Source organism: Chionomys nivalis, chromosome 13 (assembly GCF_950005125.1).
Source record: "Chionomys nivalis chromosome 13, mChiNiv1.1, whole genome shotgun sequence".
Classification (NCBI taxonomy): domain Eukaryota; kingdom Metazoa; phylum Chordata; class Mammalia; order Rodentia; family Cricetidae; genus Chionomys; species Chionomys nivalis.
Genome location: NC_080098.1, coordinates 9,256,736 through 9,274,850, shown reverse-complemented (window position 1 = coordinate 9,274,850; position 18,115 = coordinate 9,256,736). Strand labels below are relative to the sequence as shown.

At 36.7% G+C, this 18,115-nt stretch overlaps 2 protein-coding genes across 13 annotated transcripts in view; one reads left to right on the top strand and one right to left on the bottom strand.

The window, feature by feature from the left end:
• The window catches only part of Pdss1 (decaprenyl diphosphate synthase subunit 1), a 37,009-nt gene extending 36,098 nt beyond the window's left edge, over positions 1 to 911 (top strand). Inside the window, exon 11 of the mRNA XM_057787001.1 lies at positions 767 to 911. Within this exon, the coding sequence (XP_057642984.1) occupies positions 767 to 907 (141 nt within the window). The 3' untranslated portion in view covers positions 908 to 911. The remainder of the gene's footprint in view (positions 1 to 766) is intronic.
• Positions 912 to 1,025: 114 nt separating this feature from the next.
• Abi1 (abl interactor 1) overlaps positions 1,026 to 18,115 on the bottom strand; it is an 85,585-nt gene continuing 68,495 nt past the window's right edge. For 2 of the 12 annotated variants that reach the window (XM_057786990.1, XM_057786988.1), the window contains 4 exons: positions 14,220 to 14,396; positions 11,024 to 11,110; positions 6,528 to 6,713; positions 1,026 to 2,987 (listed from right to left, as the gene is read on the bottom strand). In XM_057786990.1, coding sequence (XP_057642973.1) covers positions 2,812 to 2,987; positions 6,528 to 6,713; positions 11,024 to 11,110; positions 14,220 to 14,396 — 626 coding nt within the window. In that variant the 3' untranslated portion in view covers positions 1,026 to 2,811. The remainder of the gene's footprint in view (positions 2,988 to 6,527; positions 6,714 to 11,023; positions 11,111 to 14,219; positions 14,397 to 18,115) is intronic. The other 10 variants (XM_057786991.1, XM_057786989.1, XM_057786996.1 and 7 more) reach the window with 8 other exon arrangements.

Here is an 18,115-nt window from a genome sequence, read left to right as displayed (position 1 = left end):
AAACTAAACTCTTGTTTTGAGCAAAGCTTTTCAGCCATATACTAGGAATATTATATTCTAAGTAACAGTGGTTGAAAGCCATGGAGAAGGGCTGGAGAGATGGCTCAGCCACTAAAGACTAGTCTCCCAACCAAAACTATAAGAGAACCATGGAAAGGAAGTGCTTTATTATACAACTTAATTCCACAGAGGGAAAAATGTTTTATTAATGTCCGGCTTCTAGAAAAAACCAACATTAGAAACATAGTTCCAGAATGTAACTATCTTTAATGCACAGAGAGGACATGAGCAATGGTGTCCTCATACAAGAGGAAATCAAAAGTAATTCCTCTATGATAGTAAAGGTAATCCACAGACCAACTGAAGACAGTGATGCCATGATTAGATTAGGAAACGCTGGGGATGAGCTGTCATTTCCAATATGAAAGGCATTTTCATCACAAACCCTTTGGGTTTGTATTTTAAAACTGGAAAATCTTTTATATAGATAGAACTCTGAAAAACTTCTAATGCTTCAGTAAAGGTAACAGAAAATGGCTGGCTGCTTGACAGAGGTGACTTCTGTGTGCGCTAACCAAACTACAGCATGTTCCCGTATGAAAAAGGATGCAAAGTATATAGAAGCAGCCGCCACCTGCCAGGAAGAGAACATCAGGACATAGTATGATTATTAACTGTACAGCTCATCTAATCTCACTGTGTTTTATCTATTGTGGCAGCATTCCTGGAGCTCATCAGTGATCTCTGTTTTTCTTGTCTCCTGTAGAGTGATGGCGTGCAACAAACAACCTACCTCGCCCAGCGGTACTGCCATGAAGCAGTGAGAGAGATCAGGAAACTTAGACCATCCACAGAAAGGGATGCCCTCATCCAGCTTTCAGAAAGTGTGCTCACAAGAGATAAATGACAAACTTTTCTGATCTTCCCGGCAGCTATTTTACCAGACTGTGCCTAATGAATTTTGTGAAACACTATTTGCTCCACGTGCAGATAACCAAAAATCACTTTAGGAAATAATTTCAACCTTATTGATGGGCAATTTTTTTTTATTGGCAAAGTTTTTCAGAAAACTTTTTAAATGTAATTAAACCAGTGTCACTATAATCCTATAAAGTCTAATCGAGGTATCCTGATGGTTATGTGTGGCACTGTTTACACTGTTAATGCCCACATGGAAAGCCATTACACAAATAAATAATCAACGTTAAAATTCAAGTGGTTTGTCTTTGTTTCATAAGGTCAGAGAATTTTGAAGTCTATACTTAAATTTAAATCCACATTAGTTATGTTTTAACAATATCCAACTTTTTTCATAGAGGAACATAGTTTATTATAAAAGACTGTAGATAAAATTTAGACAACAGGTTATTTACAAATTAAGAAAACATTCTGCTTCAAAAAGAAAAGGCATAATATAGCTATCTGATCACTAATGACATACTTTAAAAATAACAAAGGTAAATAAAACATATATGAAATAGTTGATAATTTGGTAGAAACAATGGTCTTTAATTTTCAGAAATATTTTGTACTGCTCTCATCATTTACTATGCTGTCATAAGTCTGTAATCCTCAATACATAGAAACCCACACTTGTGTGATCTACTGTAATATCCTAAGCAGTACAGCATTATATACAAGAGAAATATCCCTAATATCCCTCTCACCCTCCCTTAAATCAAGGAGTCACACAAAGTGCATGTGTTGCATTTCAGTTACAATACAAACCTCCTATTACCTGTTTACAGAGTAATACATGGCCTACTTTCTTTTCCAATTGTATGTTGCTAGTGCCGTGTAATGGGTTACATATGCCTATCCACGAATTAATTGCATTCGCTTTTACAATACATGAGAGATTTTCCTTTTATTGAACCAGTGTAAATTCATTTTCATCAAAACCACAGGAAATGTGTAGCATCCCTTTGGATTTTTACCTACAGAATGATGTGCTAACTCTGACAAAATGTTTTAGCTCCAAAATCTGCAAAATTCTGTCACATGATGCTGTTTGGACACATGTTTCCAAGCTAATACACTGAGAAAATAGGACCATAATTCTGCAATAAACCTTTTGTGTTGGGATTCTATGTGCATGCATGTGCACGAGCACACATGTTTAAAGCAAACCAGTAAAGGAGAGGACAAAATCCTTTGGTTCACTTATGTATTTATGAATGGAAAAATTTATAATGCAAATTTCACTCATTAAAAAACTTAGATACAAATTACAACATTACAGATAATCTTTCATTTCACATGAAGAACTTAGAGACTCAAATATGAGTACTCCAGATAAATGTTACACAAATTGGAAGCATCTTGAATTGTTAAGTATCTTTCAATACATAAAATTTTATGCATGCTTTAAACACAGTATTCTTAAAAAATGAGAATTTAAATCAAAAGTATGACCAGCACCAGCATTTAAGTTTTCTGATTTTCCTATTAGTCTGACATAATGTTAGTGACCATGCTGCACTGAAACATGAAATGGTGCATTCTGAACCATGATTTGTTAAATATGATAACCCACATCCCCAGAATGTTTAGGCTGGTCATAAAGTTATCAAGGTGTGAACACATATGCATAATCAATTACAGGCAGTCTCTGGTATAAACTGCTGTTGAGCAATATGTGAACTGCCTCTAAAATGTATGCTTACAGGTAGACATCCAAATATACCAATAAAACATTGTCCTGAAAATATGGGCACATTTTAAACATTAAGACAATTCTGTTAACCATATAGTCCCACAGTATGACGGAGTAATAACCTACATGAGAAGAAAAAAAGAAAAAAGAAAAACCTAATCAGTATAGTGCATGATCGATTCAACATAGTTCCCAGGAAAGAGTCCAGTCACTCGATTGCAAACTCCTTCAAACCAACCATCATCATTCTTCTTTATGACATAGATGATTGCACCCTCTTTAAAGGACAGCTCGTCATCCTTGTCTTTTGTATAATCATATATTGCAACAACTGTGGAGAAAACAAAGGACGACATGAGAGTGCTGTCTCCAAGAGTTCCTTCAATTTTTAAATGTAATACACATCTATGTAGTACAGGAAAAACAAGTACATGGCAGAGAGAACTGACTGTTAGTTGTCTTCTGACCCTCACACACAGACTGTGCCATGTGCCCCTTCCCAAAAAAATAAATGAAGTCACAATTTTAAAATCTTGGAATTTGGGTGGGTTAGTTTTGCTTTTCTGAGATAAGACCTCACTATTTATCTTAGGCTGGTCTCACTGCCTCAATATTCCAAGACCTAGGATTAGAGGCCTACACTCCCATAGATCCACGCGTTAAATTTAGGATTTATTTCTATTCATTCAGACAAATATCCATGGAGTATCTAAGCAAAGTACCATACCTATTTTGACCATACCACACATTAATAAATCTTATTGTGAGGTAAGTCTATTTATTCAAAATTCTATGCTAATTGATAGGGATACATTCAGGTTTAAAAAAAAAAGTCTCACTTTAAAGTTTAATTTTAAAAATGGAAAAGTAAGGGAAAAACCCAGAAAGTGTGATACAAGTTCAAAATACCCTTCCTTTCTAGTTAAAGTATCCTTTCCAGATGTTATAGAAAGGTCAAACAACTTATGTACTACTTTTTGAACTGTTTTGTGAATTTAAATATTCCCTTAAATTCATTTTATAACATAATTCTAAAATTACATGTAATTTTCAACTATATATGAATAGTAAATTTATAACTTATGTGATTTTTTATTTACTTCATATATTCATAACAGTCTTTTTTTCTTAAAAATAAGGAATTTTGCCGGGCGGTGGTGGTGCATGCCTTTAATCCCAGCACTCAGGAGGCAGAGGCAGGCGGATCTCTGTGAGTTCGAGACCAGCCTGGCCTACAAGAGCTAGTTCCAGGACAGGCTCCAAAACCACAGAGAAACCCTGTCTCAAAAAACCAAAAAAAAAAAAAAAAAAAAAAAAGGAATTTTATGAGCATACATGATGCTTATATTTTTGCCCTTAAGAAACTCTAAATTAGTGAAATAGGGAAACTACATTTTAAGTTAGGCAGTTTTTTCTTCTTACAAAATACTGTAGTGAGGAGATCCAACAAGCCCAGTTTCTTCCATTTTAGTTCTACAGCAAAATCACAGTATGCTGATTATGATCTCAATAGTACATCAAGGCTTAAAAATACAACACTATCAAAAGTATCTCTGGCTAAATAACAAGCTAAAAGGATCAAGTGATTTGCAAGGGGTTAACAATTACTAATTAAGAAAACCTCTTCACATAGTCTTTGGTAATACTCTTGTATCTAGAGTCACAGGAGGTGAGACTCAGTGCTACAGACTGACTTTAAACTGGCTGACAAATGCCTGAAACGGTCAAGTCTTTGAACAAAATGATAACCACTTCATGCTCTTAGATCCTCCTATGCAAATGGCTCAGAAAGGTAATGAACCACAGTTTTCAAGGTTTCCTCTGTAACAGTCTTATCTCAATGTATATACTTCCTCATGATTTCTCTTAGCGCTATTTAACCATTAATGATAATCTGATGTTGATTCTATTCTCCTGGATCTAATCAAGATCTCCTATATGTAAGGCTATCTGGAATTTAAATCTATTAGTTTAACGCAGAGAATAGGATCACATCAGTATACATTAGGTTAAATTTGAGTTAGCAATAAGAACAAGAAGTCATGTCATAAATTGTTGGTCCAAATTAAACAAGTTTCACAAAAGTGGCTATTACAACTTTAAATATATGTGTACTTGCTGTCCTATGTTAATTTGTACACGTTAGAACATATCTGGGAAGAGAGACTCTTAACTGAGAAAATGTCTCCATAAGATTGGCCTGTAAGTCTGTGGTGCATTTTCTTGACTGGTGATTGATGTGGGTGACCAGAGCCCACGGTGGGCAGTGCCACTCCTGGGCAGGAGGTCCTGGATGCAATAAGAAAGTAGGCTGACCAAACTAGAGAAGTAAGCCAGGAACCACTCCTCCATGACTTGCAGGTTTCGGCCAAACCCTTTCCTCCCCAAGCTGATTTCAATCATGCTGTTTACCACAACAACATAAATCCTAACTATGACAATAATCCTACTAAATCTTTTCCTTGCCCATGGCAGAAGGATGAGATAATCACTATGCAGATGAGGCTGTTGTCAAATTTGTAATGATCCTCCAGCCTCTGCTTCCTGGGTGCTGTGGTTCAGGTATATGCAATCATGCCTAGCTTAAGTCGCTAAATGTTACTTTGATTTACAACAGCAGTCAACAATAATAGCCCACTGGCAAGTCTAACTAACCCACCACACCATTTTTTTTAGATTTAAATCTTATTTTCTGTGTGAGTGATTTTGTTTGCATATCTGAATGTGTACTACATGTGTGCCTGGTGCCAGGAGTCAGAAGGCATCAAATCTCCTGGAACTGGAGTTATAGATGGGTGTAAGCCACCATGTGAGTGCTGGGAACTAAACCTGGGTCTTCTACAAGAGCAAGAAATGCTCCAAACTCTAAGTCATCTCTCTGGCGTCCCATTGCCAGTTTTTGTAAGTAAAGTTTTACTGAACACACCTACATCTACTCACATATTAACACCCAACTTTGAACTACATCTCCTCACATATATAATAACTCCTGACTTTGAGCTGCAAAACAGCTGAATCAATATAGCCAACAAAATCTAAGCTACACCTGGCCTTGAATAAAAAAGGGGGGGGGGCAAGAGGGAAACGGAAAGGAGAGAGAAGGGACAGGGAAAAAGTGGGGACAGAGGGAAATGCTTAAAGTCATTTAGTTCAGTTTTGTGCCTTAACTGATCTACAAAACACAGTCAAATCCATCTGAAGTCAGAAGCATACATCTAACAGTCCCAGTGGCCCAGAATGACCAGCTCAACTACGACTGTGGGCCTGGGGATGGCCCACACTAGCATCTACCCTAAACTCTAGGACCTGCTGGAGCTCATGAAAGAACTGATCCTATGGAACAATAACCCCGGCATCTCCAAGACTTTGGGGCAGCCTTGGGATATCCCAGAGATGTTCCAGTGAGACCAGTGACTCCCTGCAATGAACATGTACAAGTAAAGTTATATGGTCAAATGAAGAGGTGTTGGAGAGGCAGGAAAGATGGAGGATCGAAGAAGTTGCTTTTGTTGTTCTATTTTTTCTTTTGTTTTTGTCTGCTTGCTTGTTTTGTTGTTTTTTAATTTTAGTTTGGACAGCTGCTTCAGGGTAAGAGGGAAGAATATGAAGGGACTGGGAGGTGAGCGGAACTGGTTGCATGATGTGAAATTTCCAAAGATTCAATAAAGAAATTTTGTTTAAAAAAAAAAAAGAAATCTAAGAATTTAAATTGAAAACATAAAGAATCCTTTGCATACTGCTGAAGAACACAAGGCATATGCAGCGCCGTCTTGACTGGTAAGACAGATAAAAAATGCTGGGTTTTTTCACAGCAATAAACTCTGTAATTGCATTATTGACTTCAAATCAGTCCACAGTGGCAGTACCTCACCTTTCTCAATATAGTTCTTGGGAGCCCATGCAGGATCCCCGTCTGCATAGGGGTCACTGTACTGAACTACTGCAGCTTCCTCGTCTTCATAGTCCACCGGAGGAGGCGGTGGAGGAGGTGGAGAGTCATCAAACATGGGAATGTCATCCGGCGGAGGCGGGGGTGGTGGAGTTGGGCTATCAGCAACTAAAAGGAGTCAAACAAGTAATTAATCTAAGTGAAAAAAAATTTAATGAACAGAATTTTAACAAAAGTCTAACTCAGACAGCATGCACTACATAAAACATGCAGTGATTAGAAATAAAAAAAAGCTTGGTGTGTTAAAGTTCATACTGCTTTTAAGCACAATTTTGCAATAATAAAATGAGCTAAATTAAGCATAAAAAGGACTACAAATTAATGAATGCAAGAGGTTAGGATACAGTATCCTACTTTCCTAAGAAATACAGGAGTAAAGAATTTTCCTTATCTTAAGACTCAGGTCAAAACAAATGTTCCACTAGGCCTAATAGCCTAATGGACCCTGTCATTTGGAATACCGCTAAATATCTTACATTAGAGGTTTGATCGTTTTTAACTACATAAAAATTATATATAATTTTCTACATATATTAATTTTTACTACATATATTAATTTTGGCTATTAATAGTACCCTAGAAACTACATCTCAAGTGGACATATTTTTTATTTAATTATTATTAATTTGCTTTAATAGGGAGAAAAGCCACGTTTGTAGTATCAGGTTTGCATCTTTGTGTAAGGTTTTGTTTGTTTGTTTTCTATTTAAATTTTAACAAAAACAACAAAAAAATAATTTCCAACTAGAAAGCTACATTCTTTAAATATGTTTAAAGGAATGTTATATTCATAGTCAAAATTTAATGCAGAAAGAAAATTAAGATTCTGCATCATGACTAATAAAACAATCATGAGATGAGATCAGATCCTAAAGATCCAATTTTCTAGCTTAAACACAATTCAGATTTAAACATAAAATGTTGAAGATGTAGTAATTTTAAAAGAAACAAAAATAAACAAACAATAAAAATGAATCACACTTCAGATTCTAGATGGCTGCTAGGGTGTGTGTGTACACATGCTTCAAAAAATCAAGGGTATTAACAGTGACATGGGTGTGTGGGACCAGAATTGTACTTATCGGGCCACCAATCTTCTAGTATTAGAAATTCAAAGCTAACACAACTAATGCTCAAACCTCTCTCCCCAAATTCCTTTAAAAATTTAGGAGAGGGGGGAAAAAATCAGACAAGGTGGTGCATGTCTTAATCCTAGCACTTGGGAAATAGAAACTGGTTGATCTCTGTGAGTGCAAGGCCAGCCTGGTCTACACAGCTAATTCTATGCCATCCATAGCTCTACAAAGAGGCTCTTGATTTGTTTTGTTTTGTTTTTAAAGAATGAATGAGAGAGAAGGGAGGAAGGAAAACATTATTATATAACTGATGTGTGTTTTAAAGGTTATTCTTCCTGACAGGGTGTTGAAAATATCCCCACGTTTTAAAGCATGCAAAGGACGGGCCCTACTTCATTACTAGTTAAATTCTGTGATTTCTACTTTTATTCTTGAAATGAAGAAGATAATAAAAAAAAATCAATTCTATGTGATGATGCTCACTGAGAGCAATCTACCAAGTCTCCAGTTGGGCTGCTGTCCACCACATGCATGATTCTGCCTGTACCTACATCCTCCATAAAGCTTTCTGGTGTGGAGGAAGAGAAGAGGTATGAACCCATCCTGACATCAAATAACCACAGCACATACCCTTCATTTGGCTTCATGCATGAACTGCGTATCTGTTGGTTTTCCTAAATTGCTGTCGCTCTTACCTTTACAAGCACTAGTTGAAGATTAGCACTCAACTGTCGTTAAGTATATATTGACTTATCTTTAATTTTATGGAAAAAGTCTGGCCAGTTCAACTTTCTGCCCTAATGCTTTACCTACCACTATTCATATTTGCTCTAGAAAGGCTTTCTGATGTTAATAATGAAAGGCATTAGTCATTAGGGGCTCATATCTTATGCCAGATTAGATTAAGCACTACATGCCTTTACTGTCACTTCGTCTAAGCACCAGAGGTATTTCAAAAGCACATAAAATATTTGCATTTCATAGAATACTTAGAGTGCAGAAACAAAATAGGAATAAATTTGGAATATCAGTGGTATGAGAATAACGACTCAACATCATGTGTTTATTAAAAAGAACAAAAATAGTTGTGAATCTGTTTGGCAATAATGCATATGAATACTGGATTTCTGTTCTTTTCAATTATCAATTAGTCAATGATCTCTAGACCCAAGAAGCTCAATGGCTACTAAAATTATTTCCTAGCAATTCTTCATAATGGAGCAATGTAAAAAGATCATCTGGCACTTTCACTCTCTGACGGATTTAGTTTCTACTATCACTGGGCATGATGAACACACCTGCCGTCACATTACTTAGGAGTTGAGGCAGAAGGACTCGACTGCAAGGCCAGCCTGAGCGACACATTCCAGAACCCAGCAAACAAGAATGCAATTCATTGTTAAAACAACTGACCTAGCATGGACAAGACCCTGGATACAGTTGCCAAGAGCATAAAAGGTGGGGAAAGGAGCAGCAGTGACTAGTAAGTTACCCTTACCACTTAGTTTTAAACACCTAGATTCATTTAATTTTAAATATCTGAACACACGGTTTTCAAACTGAAGAAGGCACTCAGAAATTTCAAAATTCTAAATTTACATTTTCAATAAGCCTCTTATATGTCACATGAAGGAAGAGACTTTGACTTAAACTGTTTGTATCCTTCCCAGAGCCTAGTATGTAACACTGAATAAAGATGGTGGAAGGGAGTGAATGAGAGAAGCGAATTAAGAGTCAGCAAGAGCTGACATAGAATTTGAAACAAATGTACTTTGCTGAGAGATGAGCTGCTCGAATAGGTTGTTTACTACTCAAACAATCCTGAAATTTATTTTTAGGCAGATCCCAAATAAAGTAAATTAGATCTAAATACTATCTTAATTTCAATGTTTGACACTGAATAATTCAGCAACTGTACTTTCCATTTGCCACACGATATTCACTCTGGGCATGCAGAATTTTTTGTAACCTCAAATGTAATGAGCAATGATGCAGTCTACCTAGATTAATATACACGCTATAAATATCTAATGCAAGTTATTGAACCTAGTCTTCACTAAGATAAAACTTTAAGAAAGCAGACAGGTTTCTATTTGGCATACAAGCTCACAGGCCAGCACAGGTCACTGTTGGCCAGGGCATGAGGCAGACCCCACCGTCCTTGTCAGTCCTTCAGACAGACAACATGCATATGGCTCACTTATTCTTGGAGGTTAGTTTTTCAAAATAATTGTTTATATATGAGTGTTTTGCCTACCATGTACATATGTGCATCACACGAGCGCGAGCCCACAGCATCAGGTCCTCCAGAAGTGGAGTGAGACTGTTGTGAGCTGCTATGTGGGTGCTGGGAGATGAACCCAGGTCCTCTGCGAGAGCAACAAGTGTTCTTACCACTGAGCCATCTTTCTAGACTCCAAGACTCATTTTTTTTTTTTTGATTTTCGAGACAGAGTTTCTCCGTAGCTTTTTGGTTCCTGTTCTGGAACTAGCTCTTGTAGACCAGGCTGGCCTCGAACTCCCAGAGATCCGCCTGCCTCTGCCTCCCGAGTGCTGGGATTAAAGGCGTGCGCCACTACTGCCCGGCTCCAAGACTCATTCTTAATAATGAAGCCTCATAAAGATCAGAATCTATCATCATTCTCTATTTTTTTCACATTTGTTTTGTGTATGTCTGGAAATCAGAGAACTTAGAGAAGTAGGTTCTCTCCTTCCACCATGTGGGTTCTGTAGATTAAATTCAGATCACTAAGCTTGATGACAAAGGCCTTTACCTACTAAAGCACTAGTCCCTTTCTAAAATACTGTGCCACTACGGGAGGAGGTACAGGCCCTGTCTCAATTTTCTGATACTTGTACAGTATAATTATATCTTGACAATTCTGTTAGGAGTACAAATGTTGTTGTTTTGGCTTCTTTATTTTTTTTAAGACAGGGTCTTACTATATAACCCACAGTACACTCCAACACATGAAGATCTCCTACCTCAGCCTCCTAAGGGTTTAGGATTACAGGCATGCACCACCATATCCAGCTGCAAAAGGGTTTCTAATTCTCCAAGTAACTATTAGGGATTTGCATTCCTGTATTTCAATACTCTTTGCTTGAAAATATGCAAATAATGGATCTTATGTCTTAGCTCACTTTCAAATTGATAGGGGTCAGTAACCATGCACACAAGAGGAAAGAACGGAAGCCCGTGCTCTTCAGTGTCAGCACCGCACATCTGTACCTATTCTTCAAGGTAAGATTAGCTTCTCAGGAAGAAAGAAAAAGGTGACCATCAGCCATGCATGCTAGAGAAGACAGCCTCTAATCTGACAGCTGTGTTTCCAGACTTACTGTTTTCCTGCACCCTGGCCACGAAGCCTGTGAGAGGTATCTGTGGAGTCAACTGAGGCATAGGGGGAGGAGGTGGGGCAATAGAAACTGGCAGCAAGACACAGTATGGGGAATAAAACAGATATAGAAAGAAAAGAAAACAAACAAAAAGCAGAAGTCAGTTACAAAGACCACAAACACAAATAAGTATGCCAAGAACAGTCTGCAAATGAAAACAAACAAAACAAAAACAAACAAACAAACCCTGCTCCCTTCTTCAAGTTTCCCCCACAGAATCTGGAGCTAAGCTGCGCTCACTCACGGGGTAAGAGCATACAGTAACAAATGCATTTATTTTAACCTAGCATTACATTATTGGGGAACTTTTTAATTTACTATATAACATTTATTTTAGCACAATGTTTTTCAAATTTTAAAGAAACACTTCTAAAATATGTCACAATTAAATACCTACAACGCCTTCCAGAAATCTGTTTTTGCTGTAACTCTATATACTAGCAGCTTTGTCTAGCTTTAATGTAATGTTGCAAATCTTAAACCAAATTAAGGCGTAACAGCGGTTGATTACCTTTATAAATACATCGATAAATCAATCTATCAGTCACAAGTTCCCTTTAAAGAAGATTCTTACATATCTAAATTTACACACCTCTATGAGAAAACAGAATAAGATTTGTGTTACTTTTTAAGTTGGCAGCTTTATTTATCAATCATAAGGTACATGGAATCAGTTTAGGGTAAGAAATCAGCCCTAAACTGATTCCATGTACCTTATGATTGATTACTCAGCTTCTCGGGGGAAGTTATCAAAGATGGTCTTTTTTATGGATACTGAAAAAGGAAACTTAATCTCTCTCTAATCAGTCAAAATGTGCAATTATTTGCATTATATTAATTTCAAGTGAGACCCTGGCTGGTTGGAAACACATTACCTTTGTCAGGAGATACTTTATAGGAAATTGGTATTAAATGTCATTTGGCTAACAAATGTGTGAAAGAGTGACGCTTTGTCTCATTTTAACAAGACAGCAACTGCTAAAGAGGACTCAGAAAGTCAACTGGTTTAAATGGAAAGAGCTGCCTTAGCAGTGGCCACCAACAAGTGATGTTACATTAACCAAGGAAAAGAACTTTATTGGTTCCCAAGAGCATTTTATCAAAATAATTTTCATCTAATGCACGATATAAATTTTTTGATAAGCGTAAAAATGTGAGAGGTTCCAAGTTCAAAATTAGTACAATATGTGCAAAAAGTCATACAAATTTAAAAACAGCATTCGGCTCACTATCAGAAACTAGTCTTTCATTGTTACAGAAAGACTCCTTAAAGGGTTAAAGGGTACTGATTTTAAAACAAACAGAAACAACTAAAAGTCTCCCTCCCCTTAGCCAAATAATTCTGAGTGGCTAGGCATGCTTGTTAGTAGTGGGAGAAGAAAGACGAGATGTGCTCTGAAAATGCTCGTCACCAGCACATCTACAGAGAGAAATGTGCACATCACAACACTAACACAGCCACACGCCATAACACTACACCAGCAGTTCACACTGAAGGACAGCTGGATAAAACAAAACACACTTGACCTTCCAGTTTCAAAAAGAACACAGATACTCACTAAGGAAGAGTTCAGTCCCACAAACAAGTTCAACTAGACAAGTGTGGACTGATAAAATAAAAACCCTATTTGCAGAGCAAATTAAAAGACAAGTGTGCGTGTGTGGGAAGGTAATGAACATAAAGACGGGATCTAAAAGGGCAGAACATGGAAGGAAGTTCCCGAAACCAGTGGGATGAACAGCTAATTCATCATGATGGCGCACACCTTTAATCCCAGGCATTAGGGAACAAAGGCAGGTAGGCCTCTGAATCCAGGGTCAGCCTGTTCTACACAGTGAGTTCTCAGACAGTCTGTCTCAAACACAAACAAATAAAAAAAAACACCTACTGAGATAAATGATTGATTTGTTATCTATTTAGACACTAAGCTACCATTCAAAACCCAGTAAACTAAGTAAATATCAGCTAAGAGTTTAATATCTCTTAGTAGCCTGAATAAAAATTCTAGTCTGAAAAAAGGCTGTAAAAACCTGGGGTACTCTTTGAATATAGGCATTTGTGACAAAGTACCTTTTGATTTGCTGTAACCAATCACTCTGAAACTCAAAAATTTTAACAAAAAAAAAAAAAATGGACAGTGTCCACTTAAGATAAACATGGTGGTGCTCGCGTAAGTTCAAAGCCAGTAAGAGTTAAGCAGCACCAGGCCAGCTAGGACTACAAAGCAGTGCCTTGTGTCAAAAATAAATAATAAGTGAATGAATGCATAAACACACACACAACACAAATATAAATAAAAGAACCAAGAAAATCCCCATGTAAATGCAGAGTGATCGTCATTCTTTTTATAGAACATTCAGTTCTAAATTCTAAAGTGGAAAAAAGCTGCCATAGAAAAACCTGCCAGTCCATACCCACCATCTTCATGACAAAAATAAATATTGGACAACATACTTATTTCAAATTGTTTCCTTTTTGGATTTAGCATCTTCACATGGAAAGTGAACTCAGTAACTATCCTCAGATATTCAAACAAATTTCTTTCTAATTCTATGTCTATTTTCTAACCCTGTAAGATTTTAAACACTGGCTGTAATTAGTATTGGGATGTGCAATTTGAAGTGAACAGAAGAAAATCAAAAGAAAATCCTTCCCACCCATTTGAATTATTCAAAAGGAGAAAGTAAGCAGGCACTATAAATGTTTTCAATTGAAAGCATTTCAGAAAAAGTCCACGACCTTAGAAGTGATAGTCAGCAATTTCTTTTTATTACTGTTTTTAAAAATAATCTTTGACTATGTTGGTGTCTTTATATCACTACTGAACCATCAAAATCATGCCCATAAAATTTCAGACCGTTATGCTCTCTAGTTCAAATTATATTGTAATAATACTAATAGCACATTAAAGCATTTGGTGAATTTGGCTAGATTAAATATATTCAAGCGAACTTTGGAGAATAAGTGAATAGCAGCTGCTTTTAAGATGCTTATTCAAGAATTAGCATTCAAAAGCAAAAATAAACATGAAAGAGCATGGCTTAAATTGTTGTCTATCACAGTTAAGAATTCCAGATCAAATAAGCTCCTTCAAAAGGAGCTGTACTATTGCTGTATGCCTGCAAAACACAAGCTTACTTGAATTTTGAGAATAAAGTGGCCCTCCATTAACATGAGGCTGAGTAGAGAATTGGGCAGTCACAGAGGGAGTTCGTCTATATCCACCAGAAGATGTCGAAGAAGTGGTAGAGTTGTGCCGAGAAATCTGCCTGGTCATTGTGCCATACTGCGACCCAGGAGCTGAGCCAGGGGCTGCTGAAAAGCATTAGTTAAAGGCAACCAACAAAGCATTATAAACAAACACCCGAAGTAGCAGAACAAAGGGGCAGGATGGGGGTTCTTATTACCTTATAAAGCCCACAGCACAAAATAAAAGAAAAAGATGAAAATCAAATTAGCTCTACTTCCAGTGTATAAACAAGGGGAACAGCCAGTGTGAAGGAAGAGTTACAAAAGTGAACATGGAGCATTATGATTTAACCCTTTGCAATAAGCACAATCCCAAATGCTGTTTCTTTCGCTAATACTCCATGTAATCTGCACGTGCATTTCAGAGTGCTCCCGAAACAGTGACAACCACTTACATTATATTGGTATGATGAGTAACCTAGAGATAACTTTAAACATAATAAAGCATAGATGTGTAAGTTGTCTGAAGGTACCATGCCATTTTTTTTATAAGGAACTTAAAATACCTAAGGATTTTTTTTATCTACTGAAGGTGGGAGTATTCAAGAATCAATCGTCCAAGGAAACAAAGAACAACTATATAAAGTTTTATATGTAAACTTTCTCTAACAAAATGAGTACCACAGAGAGTCTGGGATAAAAGTTGTTAGTTATGGGTCCTTCATAACCACTTCAGAAACGACCTCTTTTCCATAGCCAACAGTTTCAGAATTTGATTCAAAATTCTATCTGGCTAAATAACCCAAGTTAAGTAATAAAATTTAAACTGTCAGTTAAGGATATTTTACTGATTTTTATAACATCTGCTAATAATTACTGTTACTAAATATTTACACTGGTGCTATTATTAGCACCACTAAAAACTATTACTCCTATGAATGAGCACTGCTAAATACAGCCCTGAATGTCCCTAGGACAACTGTTCTTAAGTGTCAGTGCTGATGAAAATCTCCCCTTGAAAGGGTTGTTGTAATGTAGATTTCTGGGTCCCATCTTAAATCAGAGTTTTTAACTAAGTAGGTCTAGGATAGGTTCTATGAACTGAAATTTATACCTAATTCCTCCCAGTCGATACTGACTGGTCCTGCTGCTCTCAAAGTCAATGCTCTGAATAAATGGTTTACAAATGTTTTTGCCTTTGAATCCACACTTAAAAATTAAAAATTGGAGGACCCCGAAAAGCTGTCCTTGGAGTGGCTTACACCTATAAAATGACTGTATTCGAATCCAAAGTGACACAGCTGTGAGATGCATTAATACACAAGTTCACAGCGCATAGCTGTCAAGCGACAACTGCATGGAGCCTCTAGAATAAAAATCTCTAACAGAACAAAAAATATGAACAATGAATAAAGCTTTGACCACAAAAATCTATGGAGAAATCTTTTTTGAGAACTAGTATTTTGAGAACAGGTATTCTGAGGTTAATCTAGAACTGAACTGAGAAATTGGAGTAGGTGCTGGCTTCATCTGTATAGGTAACAAGAGTCTATAAAGTGCACACATCAACAAATTCCACCAGAATGTCCGGATCTCCATCAGGACTGGCACACAGAGACACCTACACTGTTACTATCCAGTGAACACAAAAAGGGCATCTCATGTGGCTCCAATGACCGTTTTCCAGGTATTACATATGCTGAGAGTATGTTGTTTTCACAGAGTCTTTCAGTGCTGTTGCCAGCCACATGTTTGTATTATCTCCTTCCCTCTCTACCTCTATGCTTAATCCTCAGTCTATGTAAATGTTGTCAGTTTATTTAACCTACATGGAAATCCAGTTCTCATAAAAGACATCACATTATTTTTACCCATATTACTGCATACTTCTAAATTGAATGTTGCTGTGGAATATTAGCTTAGTATATGTTATATTTGTTTATGCTGTGGAGTATTTGTTTAATGATGTAAAGATGTGTTGCATTCTTTTATGTGTATTTAACTCTATAAAGTTGTGTTGCTTTGCCAGCCAAAAACACCTAAATGGCCAAAAGCTGGACAAGAGAGACAAATAGGAGCGGCAGACAGAATAAATAGAAGAAAACAGAATGGGGGAGCAAGAGAAGGAGAGGACGCCAAGGGGCCAGCCTCCCAACCACACAGCCAGCTACAGAGTAAGAAGTAAAGAAAGCTATATAGAATAAACAAGTTAAAGGCCCAGAGGCAAAGGTAGATGGGATAATTAAAGTTAAGACAAGCTGGCTAAGTAAGTCAAGCCAAAGCCAGCTTTCACAAGTAAGTAAAAGTCTTCATGTATTTATTTGGGAGTTGGGTGGCAGGCCCCCAAGGAGTCAAAGAATAAAAGAGTTTTTAAAAAAATAAAAACAAAACAAAAAAAAACTCTACAGAATGTAGAATTCTTTATAACTTAGTCTAATCCTTCCCAACTAGAAAACAATTTGAATGCATATATTAAGAAAGTTATTTCTTAACATCCTCAGCTATCTTAAAACCTAGGCTGCATCAAACTTTTCCAAAGTATGAGCCAAAGGCCAGCATCAGAGCAAACCCCTCTATCACACACACTGCATTTTCCTTTCCATGTTTCGCTTCCTGTCTCCACCTCTGCCCCGGGGCTCTGACTGCCTGAACACAAATAGAGTTCCAAACATGCAGCACGCAGTGAAAGGACATCAGAGACACTGTTAATTTAAAATATTTTTTGAACAATAAGAGCTAGTTTCCCTCAATCTAAATAAATAAATAAAAAGTCCATTAAGTTGGTTATAAACCACACACAGGACCATTCTGCAGGGTAATGAAGAACAATGAAAATAGGTCTTTCACCAGAAGACAACACTACCACTCAGTTTGAAATTTTATTTTTTTATCTATTTTATTTTATTATTTTTTATTTATTTATTTATTTTTGGTTTTTCGAGACAGGGTTTCTCTGTATCTTTGGAGCCTGTCTTGGAACTAGCTCTTGTAGACCAGGCTGGCCTCAAACTCACAGAGATCCACCTGCCTCTGCCTCCCAAGTGCTGGGATTAAAGGCGTGCGCCACCACTGCCCAGCTCAGATTTAATTTAATTCTTTAACTTAGCATTATCATCTACAATCTAATAACTGTAACAACCTGCAATCTTTGGCTATAGGAGTTTATTGAAACTGTACAAAGTGTAATTTAATGGCTCCCAGATGCCTATGCAGTCTCACCCCCCACAGTGCTCACTGGGAGAATCAGGACTTCACAGGGAATCAAGACAGAAATGTTTTCCAATAAAATAGGCCAGAGTATAAGAAAACAGAATTAAACTTTCTAAAATGACAGGAAAACGCAACATACTACAAAGAAGACAAACAAAAAAGAAACATCCAAATGCAGAACACATTCAAATGGAAAGTATTTTACTAAGTAAAAAGGCCTTTGAGTTCATAAGTGCAAAAACTGCAAATGAACCTGTTTATACCCAGATTATTCTCCTTCAATAATATATGAGAAGCTAAGAATATTTTTCCTCTAATATTTTTTCATTATGCTTATCTTTCAAATGTATGTTTTTGAATACTGTAAAGTCTTTCTTTCTGGACAGCCTGAACTACACAGAAACAACCTATCTCAAAAGTCTCCATTTCACTGACTAAATTCCAAAGGGTTAACTGAATGCTCTCCCAGAATATCTTACATTTATATACTTTCTAAAAAGGAAAAATAAATTTCCCTATTTTTAAATCTCATCTTATAGTCACTGCATTACACTAGAATAGGTGCTGAATCTCATCCATAAATAGGAAAGTCACAAATAAATTAGTTTAACAATACTGACCTTCTGAATGAAATA